The sequence below is a fragment of the Acanthopagrus latus genome, chromosome 6 (genome assembly GCF_904848185.1).
Source record: "Acanthopagrus latus isolate v.2019 chromosome 6, fAcaLat1.1, whole genome shotgun sequence".
Taxonomy (NCBI): Eukaryota; Metazoa; Chordata; class Actinopteri; order Spariformes; family Sparidae; genus Acanthopagrus; species Acanthopagrus latus.
The window spans coordinates 29,847,948-29,864,011 of record NC_051044.1 but is presented as its reverse complement, the minus strand read 5'-3'; the positions used below and the strand labels follow the sequence as shown (position 1 = coordinate 29,864,011).

General features: G+C 43.5%; 1 protein-coding gene across 9 annotated transcripts in view; it reads left to right on the top strand.

The window, feature by feature from the left end:
• iqsec1b (IQ motif and Sec7 domain ArfGEF 1b) overlaps positions 1-16,064 on the top strand; it is a 209,329-nt gene that overhangs the window by 153,995 nt on the left and 39,270 nt on the right. The window contains exon 1 of one of the 9 annotated variants that reach the window (XM_037101012.1): positions 1,482-1,601. The exons of the other annotated variants lie outside the window; for them this stretch is intronic. Coding sequence (XP_036956907.1) covers positions 1,540-1,601 — 62 coding nt within the window. The 5' untranslated portion in view covers positions 1,482-1,539. Of the gene's footprint in view, positions 1-1,481; positions 1,602-16,064 lie in introns of those variants that run through there. 9 annotated transcript variants of the gene reach the window in all.

Genomic DNA, 16,064 nt, shown 5'->3' with positions numbered 1-16,064 from the left:
ACTTTCACATGGAGGAGGATGTGGAGAATTGGCACAGGATCTTCACACTCAAAGGGCAGTGTGAATGGGGCTACTAATTGATCAAGCCACCGTGTGTATGGCTATAACTGCATAGCTTGAAGGCTGGCAAGATGGATTTGTGAGATCACACAAATACATGATCTTGTGAATTCAGCTACCTCACAATGTAACATTGAGAGATGTTAAGGAGTTAAGGAGAGAGACATCTGAGAGAAGTCCACTGATGAAAGCAACTAAAGAGATTTTGGTGCACAATGTGCTTGTGTGATTAAGCTCTTACTCTACCATAAAACATCTTATTGAGGCAGAGATTAGGGTGGATGGTTGTCCAGAGAATCTGACTTCAACATAGGAGACCAAAGTTCGTGTCCCTCTTAAGAGACAGCATTTCTGAAATGATGACCAAAGTTTGCCACCATAATCATACAGGGGTAGATATAAATATGGTTCATTTTGGACAAAAGCAACAGAAGATGTATTTTGTCATTATTGAAAGAAACTATAGGGTTGCCCAGGAGGAGACTCCTGAAATCAATCAGAGTATAATTTGATTTAGACAAAGTCAGACAGCCTAACTTGTATTAAGATGATTATATTTAGAAGACGTTCAAAGGAAAGGTTCACCCAAAAATGAAAATTCAGTCATCATCGACTCACCCTCATGTAGATGGAATTTTCGCAGTCCACAATACATTTCTGGAGCGTCACAGCAAAACAGCGTTGCAGCATTCTCCCCACAACTTAAGTTGGAGAATCCTAATGGATTTGAGAGGAATGGATTAACCCAGAAATGTGTTGAGGACTTCAAATCTTCAAACTCAGTTTTGGGTTAGAAGTTCTTTTACCTTGAAATATGTTGGGTTTTTATGTCATCTACTATTGCCAATCATATCAAAATAAATACTATCACCACTATTTGTGCCTGAACCTTCTGAAACTCAGTAGAGTCACACTTCTGTTATCTGATAAATTGGTCTTTTACGGGAGAAAATAGCAGACAGTAATCTTTTCTCAGAAGCCCGATTGATTTTTGTCTTCACCGCTGGTTGCTCGTCAGTCATAATTTACCCTCCTTTTTATTTTTCTGCTTTGTTGCCAAAGTCTGTGTATTTTCCCTGAAATCAAAATCAAAGCAGCTCATCTCATAATTAATTACCACACCTTCAGCCAGAGAGGAGACAGCCAGTCGTTGAAATGGGCGAATTAAAAACCCGCACACTCCTGGGTTTCAGTGACTGTGCTGTGCTGTGAAAGGACTCTTTAAAGCAGAAGCAGACCTTGACCTTGCAGCACTGGCAAGCAGAGGCAAGGACTCGCCGGGCTGCATCAGGCTGGACACTCAACTCCGCCGAGAGGGAGGGGAGGTAGAGAGAGAGAGAGAGAGAGAGATGGAGTGAAGAGGGGAGGGGCAGAGGGAGTTGTGTGGAGAGAGTGACAGAAGGGGGAAGAGAGGCACAGGAGGCAGATGGGAAGAGGGTGGAGAGGGCCCGAGTCGTCTCTCTCTGAAGCTGGAGGTGAATGCGTAAGGATGGTCCCTCGCTTTCATCCTGCCACTGTCGACTGTGTCCCGGGCTCTGCTGGTAGGGCTGCTGCTTCCACTTCTCATGTTTCTGAGCTTTTATTTTTTCATGTCATCTACCTACACATTCTGCTATTGACACTTGTCTGTGCGTGTGTGTGTACGAGCATGTCTGTGTGTGTGAGGTGAGAATAGTAGAGGAGAGTTGCTGCGGGCTGAACATGCTCTGTTTACACCCACCGCCCAGGCAGGTGTCTGGCAGAGATGACTGCAGCAGCTGCACTGGCATGTCATGTCCCGCCCCCCCCACCCCCCCCAGCCCTTCCATTCCCATCTCTCTCCTGTAGTCTGATGTCATGGCAGCTGATGTTTGTGCTCTGGAGGACACCCACAGCTCGTTGCAAACTAGGCTGGAAGGGACATTTCAACTTCTCAGACAGTGCCTGGACTGTTGTTATTGTCCTTTCTGCCCACCCCCGCCCTCCCTCTCCATCCCTCCCTCTCTCCCATTGTATCCTCCAAGCAGCTTTGCAGACTGTTGGGGGGGGGATTGATTATTGTTGTTTTTTGTGTCTTTTTTGCTGCATCCTTGCTCTTTTGCTGAGCGCAGGACGGCAGTGTGATGAATCCCTATTGATCCCTTAAACAGACCCAGGAATAGTTCATTACATCAGGCTCCTCTCTGCTGACCTGGACAACACTCCACTTACAAAGTGGATGGGCTCCCCTGCCATACTCCCCATTACTACAAATGAGATGGAGGGTCAGTAGCAGTCACTCCTCCGCCCTTCAACATTTCTCTTCATCATACATATCTTAATATAGTTTAATAGGTTTTAGCAAAGCATACATTGAGTCATCAATAATGGGTTTGGGGCTCCGGCCCACAGCGCAGGATTATGTGTTACTAGTGTGATCTTGGTGGATATAATTTCATCTCTGAGGCCAGATCTGTTTTTTCAGCTCTTGGTTTGAATCCTCAGGCGCAGGATTTCCAGGTTGGATAGATTATGCAGCATTAAGCTGCTTGGTATCAGATAATTCTACAATGATGAAATCCTCTGTGGTTACGAATTAAAAAGGGCTGAGTTCTGCTGTTGTTGTTTTACACTCCCAAAGATCCATGAATGGAGCTTTTTGACAATTTTAGATTATGGATGTCTTCACTGTCAGGAAAAAGGAATTTGTTTTCTTGCCCAACATTTACTGAATTATATCCTGCCAGCTTTGAAATCTACCATACGGTCGTCCTCAGCAAAACAGAACTGACGATGCAAAAAGTGTTCAGAGAGGATAACACATCCAAATCTCCGCTGGAGGAGCTTTTTTCCACCAGTGAAGTGCACTGAAGCATTTAGGCTGTTTTAATGCAAAATACATCAGCATGTGTTAAATAAATCATGGGCCCATCAGAGGACTTTTCAGGAGCAGCAATCGGAGCAGACGAGAGGGAGCCAGGAAGCTGTGACAAGCGTCTGATGAGTCATCTTGCGCTCCGTTTCAAAGGCAGCAGGTACCGCTCAGCTGGTCGGACAGAGGCTCGCTCTGCTGGCCTGTCATTCATTATCACACCAAGGAGACTCCGCTCCACAATCATCATTCTGATTGGAGTTTGCTGAGGTTGAACGCGATCCAAATCTAAGACACTGACTCATAGGTGCTGCGGCATGACTTTTGTTTTCGTCTTCAGATTTGATCATTGTTGTTGTGTCTGGAGAAGTGAAGTGAACAATCAGGCTGCTAGAATGATAACTTATTTCACATATGCTCAGCGTGGGTGGATAATCCAGCTCTGAGGTTCGTTTGAAAGAACTCACTGAGTGTGAGCATCGGCGCAGGCTTTATATTGTCATGATAAACTTTGTAAGCATGTGGGATGGCTGCTATATGGTGGGAACATCTACTGCTTTGTATTTGGTTTCTGTTCCTGGACTATTTACATTCTCATTATAAGCAACATCCTTTTTGCCATGGGAATAATGACTACCTACCTAGTCACACTACCTAAAGTTCCCATGAAACAGACATTGGAGTGTTATTTGCTTTGGCATAGGGACACGTTTCCTCTGAGAAAACACAGCAGGGAAGGGACATTGATTTGCTTTTACATTTGCAAATAGCACTGAATGTGCATAATACCCCCATCATCGCACCGGAGGCCTCCCAACTCCGGTGGGACTGAAAAACTACAAATGAACACGGTCGGACCAGGACCGAACAATAGAGCCTCTAAGAAGGAGGCTAAAGCTACCAGTATCTGTGCATCAGGACACTCCATAAATCACTTGGGTACGGTAACTTGCCTCTGTCGTTCTCAGACGGTGTTCATTGGGAGGCTGCTGTTTAGCCATAGTTAGCTTACCTTAGCAACAGCTAAAGCTATCTGCCGAGTTTTGAGGCAGAGCAGCCAAAGGACACCAGAAAATCCATAAAACACATCCTGTTTGAACCAAATCAGTGAAGTTTCGTAAAGTAATCCGTAAGGCCCAGCACACAGAAAAACTCTGCTGTGCCGGTGTCCTTTCATACATCCACAGCAGCCTCATGAATAGCGTTTAATGGACAAAAAATGTGCATACACCCCAGAGTGCAGGTTGAGTCATTTTCCAGGAAAGTGCAAACTCTGGAATATCATTAACATTACCCAAAACATGACATGTTTGCTATTGTTGGTCCTGATACTAATCAGTCAGATACAGAGCAAAGTGTGTATTAAAACATTAAAACATTGATTATGACTTTGTGGAAACTTAAGAGATATGAAGTTATTAGTGCCTAGTCAGATCAGACATTGGTATCCTGAAATGTATTCAGACATTGTCTGTACTGTAGCCTTTTCTTTTTCTTGTATTTGATCAAATAAAGTTCACTAAACAAAGCGGATGTGAACATGACTACTTAGCAAGTGTAGGACAGTCCAGTCCTCTACACACAGTCCTCCACCTCTCTCTGCCCAGTGATAGGATGCATTTTTCAGCCAGAGTGCGATGCGGATTACAGACTGTTTATGCATGCCCAGCATTGGCCCATTGGGTCTCTGGGATTGGTGTCAACAGGTTGCCATAAGGCCTGGTAACATGTGGCAGGGAAAAGCTGCAGGGGATTATTCTGCTGGTGCTCGCTCTGTCTCTTTCGATTATCAACACAATTACTGTCGGCAGACATAACAAGCATTCTGGAGATGCTGTACATTGTGAACGCTGGTGTGTCATATTGTTTTAGGTTCACTGTTACAACAAGGATTGCAGGACTAAAGGTCCTACAAGTCTGTCGGCAGCACTAGAATATTCCACATCTTTGCAAGCTTTGTACTAGTAGTTTCCTTTGTGATGAAATCAGTCTTTTTCTGTAATTATGAGGCAGTTAAGCCGAGAAATTACTTAAAACTCACCTAGCACACAACCGATTACATTATTACACATTTTAAATGTGATATTTGGGTCCTTATGAAAAGTTCCTGTGGGGAGGATTTTACTGAATGTAGGGGTACTGAACTGCAGTTACAAGATGGATTTCCATTTGAAGATGATACATGATATGATTGTAATCATAGACTTAAATGTAGACACTTAAGAACAATTTGCTGGATTGATGGCATATCACCACAGAAGTGCAAAATAAAGAGTGGACCAGAGGTTTTCAAGCTGCAAGCAGCGACTTCCCAGGAGGGGTTGGAAGCACAGGCGCAGTTTGCATAGGTTCAGGGGCCCACTAAACCCCCTAGTGCCTGTAGGGATTTAAATAGTATCTATGTTTCTTTATTATAACATAGAACTAATGACTTACTGGAATGCCTTGCTCATTAAAAATTCAGATTAAACTAATAATGTCTAAAAACAGAGGAAACTGTCCATAGGTAATACATTTTAACTTTTACCTTCTAAATTAGATGTTATTAGACATCTCTGATGAAGCTCAGTGTTTATCAGGAGGACGGCGGCTTTGCTCCAAACTATTCCAATGGATGAACCTGCTTGTGCGTGTGATCCTGACCAATCCTGTCAGCCAGCCGGGAGGTTTAGATAATCAATGAAATTAAACTGCGGTGCCTAAACATCTTTGTTAAACTTGTGGCATGGACTAAGTGTGTCCACACACAAACCAACATCCAAGGATTTCCCCAGGATGAACAGCGACATTGAATTCCACTTCAAATTATGCTACGATTTCAAGAAATACTTCTTTGAGTTCCACAGTTTTTTTTTTAATTCCATGAAAATAGGCATGGCAAATTTAAACACCCTCTGTCCAGAAACAGTTCATTCTGTAATCATCTCTTTCCATGGAAACAACGTGGTGTTATTAGGTGTTCAAGTAACCTCAGGGAAGGGAAGCGAGACACGGTAGGAAGGTGTGGTCCTACCTTCAGATTACATTTGTTTGGTTGGCAGGTATTCAGATGGCACATTCATCCCCTCAGGACACAGGAACTCCTATAACTATTCTGTGGAAAAAAACATTATTATCCTGGAAACATCCTGGCTGTTGGAGTCTGCCTCAGACGTTAACTGGAGTCTTAAAAAACAACCAGAGTTTCAGTAGTCACTATAGTGCTTTCCAGTCCGATCTTTCCACCTCCCACTGCTGACCTCAGGTTGTAGGGACATGTGGGCTTGTTTTTCTCAAACACGTTGATAAATGGTTTGAATGAAAGCCAGCAACTGTGGTTTCTGGGAAGTAATGCCTTGAATGGAGTACAGAAATCTTCCTTTCTGCTCTTTGATTTGTCAATTTGTTCTCTACCTTAAAAACAATTACCAATCTTTCCTCCTCACATTTTTTTTAGCCAGGGGAAATAACTTCTGCTGGGGGTCCAAATCATATTTCATTGGAATGGAAAGTTGCAGTGATTTTAGTGTTGTTCCTAGAAATAAATTAAGCTGATCCTTCCAACCATGCTTATTCTGTATATTAGAGGTCCCTCTGGGTTTTTTTTTACCACACTGATGAACAGGTGAATCAAGTTAACCCCTCTAAATTTAAAGATGAGGCACAAATTGTACATATATTTGTTTCATAATCATGGGAGTCATTGTCAGGCAACTGCGGCAGATGTATTTAGCTTCTATTTCTTGGAAAAGACACACCTTTCACACCCTGTTGTTTGTATCACGCCGACATGACTTGCATGTTTGAACACCGTCCTGCTTGTCTGCTCCGATTTGTCATGTTCTGGTGGTTTAACGGAGGGAGTTTTTTAGATGTTAGAACATCCTAGTAAGGAGTGCAACAAGCTTACACAAGTAGTCCACACTGGGCACTGTGGAGCAGTAGGGTCACTCTCTGGTGAAATGTAGAGGAGGTACTGGTTAAAAAGCTTAGAAGAGGACAAATCTGAAGTGGACGTTTTCAAGGGGAGGAAAATGGATCTCTGGGCTCAGGAAGAGTCAACCAGAGGCCTCTTCATCACAAGGTCTGAGTGCTAAGGATATATAAAGATACACAGTAGGTATTTTTTAGGGGCCCCTGCTTTGGCAATGTTTACAACAGATAAGACAGCGTACTCTTATATCTGCCTATTCAGCATGTGCTATCTTGAATGTCTTTTAAAAGAACAAACGTTGTGTCTTCATCTGTCAGTCTAGCAGGCAGCGTACATGTTGGTATGCATTAGTTAAACCTTGATCTGTTTGTGTTGCTCATAAAGGCAAATATTGACAGCTCAGCTTAGACAATAATTCTAATTACAAATGCTGCTTAGACCTACAGGACAGAATATACTTGACAACATGAACTACTGAAGTGCAGTGTTTACTGGCTCTGCAGTGGTTCAGTGTTGCCCAGCACAACTTAATGCAGCCTTTTCCAGGAGTGCATCTGCAAATTTATATGAAGTAAATTATGCAGATAAACTTTAACATATGGTGGAGTACTCTTATTGGAGCATTAGGGAGTATTGTCAATAGAGGCAGTGAATGGGAGTTGTATGATTGGGCTATAGCATTAGTTCTATTTATCTATAGATTTTGTAATGGTTTCTAAAGTGTTCGCTGATTATCCCTCAGGATGGAAGCTAGAGAGAGAATACTGTACGCTAAGAGTGAGAATTACTTCTGCACTAAAGTTAATCGTTGACCATTTTGAGCAGAATGAGCCGAAACCACACATTTGATATATCAATACCTTATAAGTGTGAACACGCCAAAGTGACTGATCTCCTCAGTGATACTGAGACGAGATCCTACCAGTAGCTACAAAAAGAAGGTTATAGAATATCTGAAAAAACTGGGACTGCCAACACACTCTGGCAACATGAGACCTGGTATTGTCCTGCATAGAGCAGACAAGCATAGACAATCACTCTGAGGATTCCATCCTGGTACCAGGAGAACAGCAGTCAGGGTACCGTTGGCTATGACATGGAGGTTTATGTGACCCTCCAGTGATATGCCTCCCCAGACCATCACTGACCCACAGCAAATCTTGTCATACTGGATTACAGGCAACATAACATTCACCACAGTGTCTCCAGACTATGGCTCTGTACAGGTGTTCTTGTGTAATGGCTGGTTTCCTCCATGCACTTCAGACTGTGCTGGGAGACACAGCACACCTTTTGCAGCCGCAGCTATGGATGTGCAGTCCTGGAAGACCTGGACTACCTGTGCAGCCTGATTGGGCTGCAGGTACCTCCTCATGCTACTAGTAGTGACAAGGATACTAGCAGAACACAAAACTAGAGAAGAATCAGCCAGGAAGGATCAGGAGAGAGCAGTGGACTGTGGCCACCACATGCAAATCCAGGGTGACTTGCGTGTCAGCGATGGGTTTTCCGAGCAAACCTGGAACCATCTGAACACCTGCCTCTTAACAAGATCCGCAGGAACGCCATGACTTGATGGGCATTCAAGATGGAGGAGCCGTGAAGTGCTTCTGTGGCTCGCTGTTGGTTATCGATGCTGTATTTAAGTATTCGTAATTAAATTTAAAAATGGAAAAGTCCATTCAGCCTCTGAGACAGTTCAACTCTCTCATTTGGCTATTGCTCATTGTCACATGAACTTGTATTTACTCCTTCACTGTCGCTCTCAATGGGAGTGTCTAACACTAAACTACTTCTCTATTTCTTGAAGCTCACCCAGGGTTTCAGTTGACAGGATGAGAGAGGGGCTCTGTGTGTTTTGTGCGGCACTTTTAGACTTGGCATGTGATATCATGTTTTGCAGAAAGTAAAATAGAGAGGTATCGGATGTCAGATGAATGATATGACGACTGTAAGATATAATTACAGGGGAGAAACACAGCATAGAATTTCACTTTTAGGAGGGTGCCACTGGAAGCCAAAAATAATCCCCAATCAGCCAGTGTAATCAAGTGTGTCACACCAGGCTGCCACTCCCTTCCCCCCTGACAGGCAGGCACACACAGCCGGCAAAACGCCGTCACACAACCTTTCTTCCATTTCAGCCTCACAGCTCTCCTTGGCAGAGGTGAAAACCACAGCAGGAGGGCAAGGGGACCTGCAGGAAAGAGAAAGGCAGCCTTTATTGCAGATGCCAACATCAACAGCGCCCAGACCCAGAGAGTAGACAGAGGTGCTGCCTGTCCTTCAATGGCCTCAGTGTGTGTTCGCCATCACAGAAAAAGGGACGGGTCAGGAGCTGGCAGAGGAGAGCCAGGAAGGCAGGGTGGTGCCTACCAGCCACACTAACAAGAACTAGATCCATGCTCCTCTGGAAACCTGTCAGAGTGAAAGAGAGGAGTGCTGCTGTTGCTGCCTGTTCAGACATCTTTGTGGAATCAAAACTTTACAGCTCCAACCACGTAATGCATGGTTCAGACAGGCCCAGAGTCAGCTTGAGCCTCTGTACACTGAAGGTATGTTCATGTCTCTCATCCTGACTAATCTTCCCGTTGGTTGATTTGTTTTTTCAACCTCCAGCTTTTCTGGAGTCCTTCATCTCAGTGCGTTATTCCAAGACTGTGCTCTACAGAGCAATTGTTTTCTTTGAGTTATAACACAGAATGACATTTAATTTTCTGTTTGCCTTATTTCCATTTTTCTTTTTTTCATAGTATTCTCTGACATTCTGGTGACTATCTTGTTAGGCCTCAACCAGATGGGTTCATCTCTTCCCCTCGTGGTAGATAATAGATGACCCCCTATTCGCGTTTCAGACCTGTGCCTCACAGCAGATGATGTACAGCTGCTCCTCCTGAGCTGCCCTGTCCTTTCCCTCGCTGGGAAAAAATGCCCTTGAAAGCAGCAGGGGTGTCAGACGGATCCATAGCCTGTCATGGCCGCTCAGCTAGGATCTCAGGCTGCATAATTTAGCCCTGATGGTCCTGCTCAGAGACAGGACAGTGGAGGGTACTGCCCATCAGTCACTTTGGCAGCAGCACTGCCCACTCGGTGCCAGTGATGAGAAATAGATAGCAGGGAAGCAACGTGAATGAGATGAGAAGGGGAGACAGAGGAGGTGGGGAGGACTTGTGGGGTTATGCAGCAAATTCAGCCTTTCTTCATTACTCCCTTCTCGCTCTGGTCAGTCCATCAGATTGGGCACATGCTGGTGGTGATGTCAGGGTTTTTGTCATCACAAAAAAGTGAAATTCAGCAACTACTTCAGTACCTGTGAAAAACATTGGATTCAGTTTTGGCTTGTTTCAACATGCTGTGGTTTCCCCCAAATTAGTTTTGCAAACAGAAATTAAATTTCCCCTCTAGAGGGTGTAAATGTACAGACAGTAACAGCTACAAGGAGGAGAAAAGGGTGGAACAGAGGAACACAGTTTCTACAGAACATTGTGGAATATTCAGGAAAAAGGAGAGTTGGCAGCTCAAAGATCCTCCATTCCACCTCGAATGAAATCCCATTTCATCCGAATAGTTTGACACACCCGGTGCCAGGAAAAAACTATTTAACATTTAGACCACAGACGGACACTCAACCCATGTATTGAGTCAGGTTAGGGGAATTTGTGTTGCTGTCAATTGCTGCTCCAGATGCCCCTATAAGAAACATTGGACCCTCACTGAAAAAATATCCCCTGAAAACCTAAATATAAAAAAAATGAAAAAGCGTTTTTTGAAAATGTGCACAGTTCTGTCCAAATAAATATCATTTCTGCAGGTAACCTCCATCTTAGCCTGTCAGTCACTACATTTTGTTGAAAGGGGGTAATCACACCAAGACTGCTTATGGCATCAAATCATTCACAAGTCCAACAATATCATGTAATTTACAAAATTGCTTCATTGTTCTTTGAGAACAAAATCTTTGCAACACTGAAAATGAACACAAAGGTCTCCAAGATTACATTAGTATACGGAGGCAGATGTTGAAAGTTGATATATAGCAGCCTCTTATGCCCAGAGAGTTCAGTGCAGTAAAAGGACAGGAAAAGATTAACAGTGTGGACTCTCACAGGCAGATATTTTAGCATTTAATGAAAGCTAGTTTTAACACACAGCACTGCATTTCAGAGTAAAAATACCAAACGAAACAGGAACAAAACTGGACTCAGTGGATTTTGCGCATTTGTTTTAGAATGAACAATGGACAAAATCTGTGGCCTGTTGGGCTGACAGTAGCCAAAACTCAGTCCACTGAATATGTCCACTTTGGTTTGATCAAATGGTAAATGATATGTGTGATTGCATAAAGCTGCTACAAGAAATGTTAATTTCCTGTTAATCCTGGTGCCCCATTGACAAAAGTGTAACAAAGAAAACTGTTTTGGGAACATCAGACTATAGAGCAGCGTCTTTCCTCAGGCAATGAGACTCCTCGGTTCATCCTTAGGATTCTGCCATTACGTTGCAATCTGACCCTGTGTCAGGCATTAAGAATAATTACGTTTCTGAGTATTCTATATAAACTATAAAGACATAGCAAATCTCCTTGAAGATGGTCTCATTTGTTTTTTTATCATCAATATTAAATTGAGTTCTATAACCAGTATAAAGTTCCATGTAGTATGTTCAATATTAGTATAATCATGAATTGCTCAAAAAGCTGGCGTCATGCAAAGAACCAGAGACAAACTCAACATTCTCTAACAACAGTGACAAAATGATATTTTTTAACTATGTGCTCCTCACCAGAGCAGTAACCTGTCCTCGCAGAGTTTCACCTGCCCCGTCTTTTCCACTCCCTTCTGTGTTTTGGTGCTTTGTCTTCCCCTCCATCACACATAGTCAGTGTCCAGCCAGACACAGTCTGAGCACGCTCAGCCGGGCTGCTCTTCCTGGAATAGCAAAATGTTTATGAATACTAATGAGGCAGCAGCTCGTCCACCGGCGCCTCAGGTCTACGTCACTGCGAGCCTCTCATCTGTTTTCAGTGCAAACTTAACATGTCAGGATCTGCTGTGCGTCTTGTGTGGAGCAAAGGCACGTCTCGACTGCACATGACATGGGTGATGAGTTGTTTGTGAGTGTAAGCCTCTACATTATTGAATGTTATCGTGTGTTACTTGGTAGGATAAAATCTGATTTTTTTAGGGAAGGTTTTATCAACAAATCTCTGTTAGTTGGACTTCTGAGCTGGCCAGTGATTCAGTTGCATGCTCTGTATCTTTGGAGGACATCTGAAAATCACTTCCTGTCTTGAATCATCAGATAGCATCAGGGTAGCTCAGATTGTGTGCACAGCGTTCAGCCCTAAAAAAAAAAATAACAAACACACTGACGATGGGAATTGATGATAAAAGCTCAGCCCTGAGCTGTGGCACAAATACAGAAAGTGAAACCATTCACCATTCAAGGATTTATGCCTGGGAATGACAGTGCTTGATTTTTGATTCTGAGGCAGAGCTATACCTTATTGTGTCTTGCTGAGATCAAATCTGACTGGATTACTTCAAGGATAAATCTGGTTTATTACAGCCATTTGTTGGCTATTTGGCAATCATTCCTATCAGTTTTCTAAAACATTACTGCAAATTGCTGAGCCCTGGGGATATGGCAGAATCACCAAAAAACAGTCAGATGGGTCGAGTGGGAAGAGTTTGCTAGTTTAACTATTAACAATACCAGTTAAGTGTTAATTTATCCATTGTTAACAGGATTTTAACAGCAGGGTTAAGACTGTGTGGTGACACTCCCCCAGACACAGTTGCAGGAGGCACCCTAGCAGGTACCCAGGTAGTGACCCACTCAAAGGGGCATAAACGTGCTTCTGGTCATGGTCGAGCTCCACCACACTCCCAGTCTTTCCAACAGAGACACAGAGTGTGAGAGTAACGTGCTCTCATGGTTGGGTAGCTCGGACTGCCGGGCCACAGCCATGTACGTTGCCATCCCTGCCGCACTGTTCAGTCATTTTCCCTCGTGTTCCCTCACTCCCTCCATCGCCACACACTCCGTAGATGTTCGCCCCACACTCTTCCATTCTCTGCGCCGAGAGGTTGACTTACTCGTGCTTACAGTACTCTTACCATGATTGCCCACTGCACATGGGCACAAATGTGGACATAAAATGCTTTTCAGAATGCTTTCCTTTATTAACAACCATCGCTGTGTACACCCTCACTTTCTGCTTGAACTCTGACCGACCCTACTTACCCTAGCTGTGGTAGGTTTCTTATCTAAAGCGGGATTATGACACTAAAGGTGTGTTCACTTTCACTTTTACCCCGTGGTTTAGAGTATTTGGCTAAGCTGTCGATTGGCTTACTGTCTGATTCTTAGGCTGCTCATGTTTTGTGCTTTGCACTACCTGATGGTATTGATGGACAAAACTATAAAGGAAAAAAAAACAAAGTCTGAAAATATTGATGGACAAAACTATAAAGAAGAAACAAAAGTCTGAAACTGTCATTTAAAACTTCCCCGGCGTCTATGTGAGCTTGCTCAGTGTTTAGGTCTAACTACAATGCTGTGGCTTAATGGTGTTGGTTTGGCACCGGGCAGATCAGGAACAGGATGGAGGAAGAGTTACAGCAGGAGGATTAACAGAGATAAGCTGAATAACTGCGCTCTGGTCCGAGGGGCTACCACAGCACAGCATAAACACTGAACAGATTCACTGCCATATGGTCATCAACATAACATCAACTGTGTTTTCAGCTGCCAGCTCCTGACTCTGCAGCTTGCTGGCTTTACAGTATAGTGCGTGTTTGCGTGTGATTGTGCTTAATGGGTGCACAAGTGTATAGATGCTTGCATGTGGTTGGTATTAAGTCTTTCAGTAAGCACTGTCTTCTTTGTCATATATGTATTCCTCACTTTCCAGGAGCAACATGCATGTGCATGATGGGAGCCAGTGGTTAGTTAAGTTAATCCTCCCTCTTCCTACTCTTTCTCTCTCTCTGGTGCAGAGGCTTGGGGCTGGGAGGGGCAGGGCCGCCACCACCCTCTGAAGGCCACACGTGGGTGGGTTCTGAGCTCAGGGATTACGGGGCTGAAGTGGAGCCAAACAGCTTTAGAGCGGACATCCAGAGACACAGTCAGCCTGCAGGGCCGGACTTGGGCCACGTTTAGTTTGGGGCGTGGGTCATGCAGCTAGAGGCGGGCCGGAGCAAGGGGGCAGTCGCCGCCTAGATCTTTGTTTTTGTGTCAAAATGAACATATTCCCCAGCGTCTGTAAACAGGACATGGTGCTTACACAGAAGATAATTATATATGTGCTGACATGTTGTTGGTGAAAACATGCTGCAGTCTTTGCTCCAAGTTGATGTAGGCAAACGGAAAACAGCATTTATGACTGCTGATGTTTTTTTTTAATAGCATGCCTGTTTATGTACATTTAGTTCTGGCTCATAATTAAGGTGAAGTGGATTGTAAAAAGAATCAGGTCAAATATAATCTCATTTTTCAGGCTACAACAAACACACTTTAAAACCAACCCTGAAAATGTAATTGCTGCCTGAATCCAGTTCAGCGGTGGTCCTACATCTCATGTATGGTTAAATGTAGGCTTCTAAAACACTGTTGTTAACATTAGTGAATGACTTAGATCTTGGTTACACAATAAAAAAGACACATGCTGTCTAGTGCAAATTAGATTTTTCAATATTCAACCACAACCACTGTCTTTACCTAACCTAAATGCAAACCTCTGAGCTATTTGTCATGCTTTGGTCACCACGAGAACATATGATGACTTTTCCTATAATGTGGAAGAGATTATATTATATATATCTGGGGTATATGATGTTTGGTGTCTAACCTCATCACGCCCCATCCCCCAACCAAGCACCAGGCTCAGCACAGCAGGGAATAGAGAGTGATGATGCTCACCCTCCTCCTGAGGGGACGTTGATTTTGGATGAAGGGCTTTTGAGAGCGGCGGCAGTCTTTGAATCACAGATGGTGATAAAATAATGAAAAGTACCGAAGGAATGAGTCCTAAAACCGAGAAAATGGTTAGCATTTTAGCGCTTCTGGTTCCCTTGTCTCGAGGTCTAGTAATGAGGTGTGCTTGACACAAGCTTAAGAGATTTTCATGTCTTGTTCTATGATATAAGATATATCAGTTAATACCCCTTGTTTGAATTATGAAGACTTGAGTCTTTAGGACTTTTTGTCTTAAAATAGGTGGTTGCTATCAAGTGGCTGAATGAGACTACAGAATTTGTCGGGGCATGAAATGAAATGATGATTATGCCAAACTCAGAGACTCGTCTACTCATTAGTCCACCTTTGTAGGTGGATTTTAGTTTCAAGTTATTCTAACCCTAACTTGACAACGTGTAGATCAATTTATAGTGAAGCACGTGTAGTATAGTGTAGTAAAGAGCTTAGAGATGGTGACACTGACCTCATTCAGCTGCCATGTAGTTTATATCTTAACATTAGCTTTATACTGCTAGCAGTTTGATTTATGTTTCAGAAATAGAACATTTCAAAATATTAACGTATCGCAAACCTCCCCAAAAAAACAGGCCTCCCCTAGGCTTTTTGTTAAGGAAGCCAGGGTAATTCGAACTTCTGTGTTAACCTGCAACAATATATTATCCATGCAGCACTCCAAACCACTCAGAAGTACACTGAGCCCCAGGTGACAGAACCAACAGTCTAAAACCCAGAGATACTTAATTTACAATTATATGAGACAGACACAAGCAGCATGTCCTTACTTTTGATAAGCTGAAGTAGTTTTGAGTGATGAATGATGTTTTAACGCTACGGCACAGGAAAAAAAAAAAAAAAAAAGATTGACTGCATCTCATCATGTCCCATCATCAGTGCAGATACAAGGTGTCATTTGTGCGATCTGGCGCATCATTCGTCAGGGCTCCCCTGTTGAAATTGTCTGTCCCCAATGCCTTTGTGTGCTGAATTTCAGATCCATCCGTTTCTAATCACCACTGCTGTTGTTTTCAGCCGCGGTGGTACCATCTGGGGAGGTGGACATGCAGACACATTTGTCTCCAGCTACCCCCCCCCCACACACACACACACACACACACACACACACACACTGACTGGTCAATTTACTTACCAAGCGGAGCAGAAAATGCAGTGTCTGTCAATGACTCTATTTTTGTCCCTGCTGGATGAGAACCAGCCTTGTGCAATATGTGAAATGTATCAGCGCTGTGGGAGTGGCATGTTGTCACCTCAAATGTAGAAGGA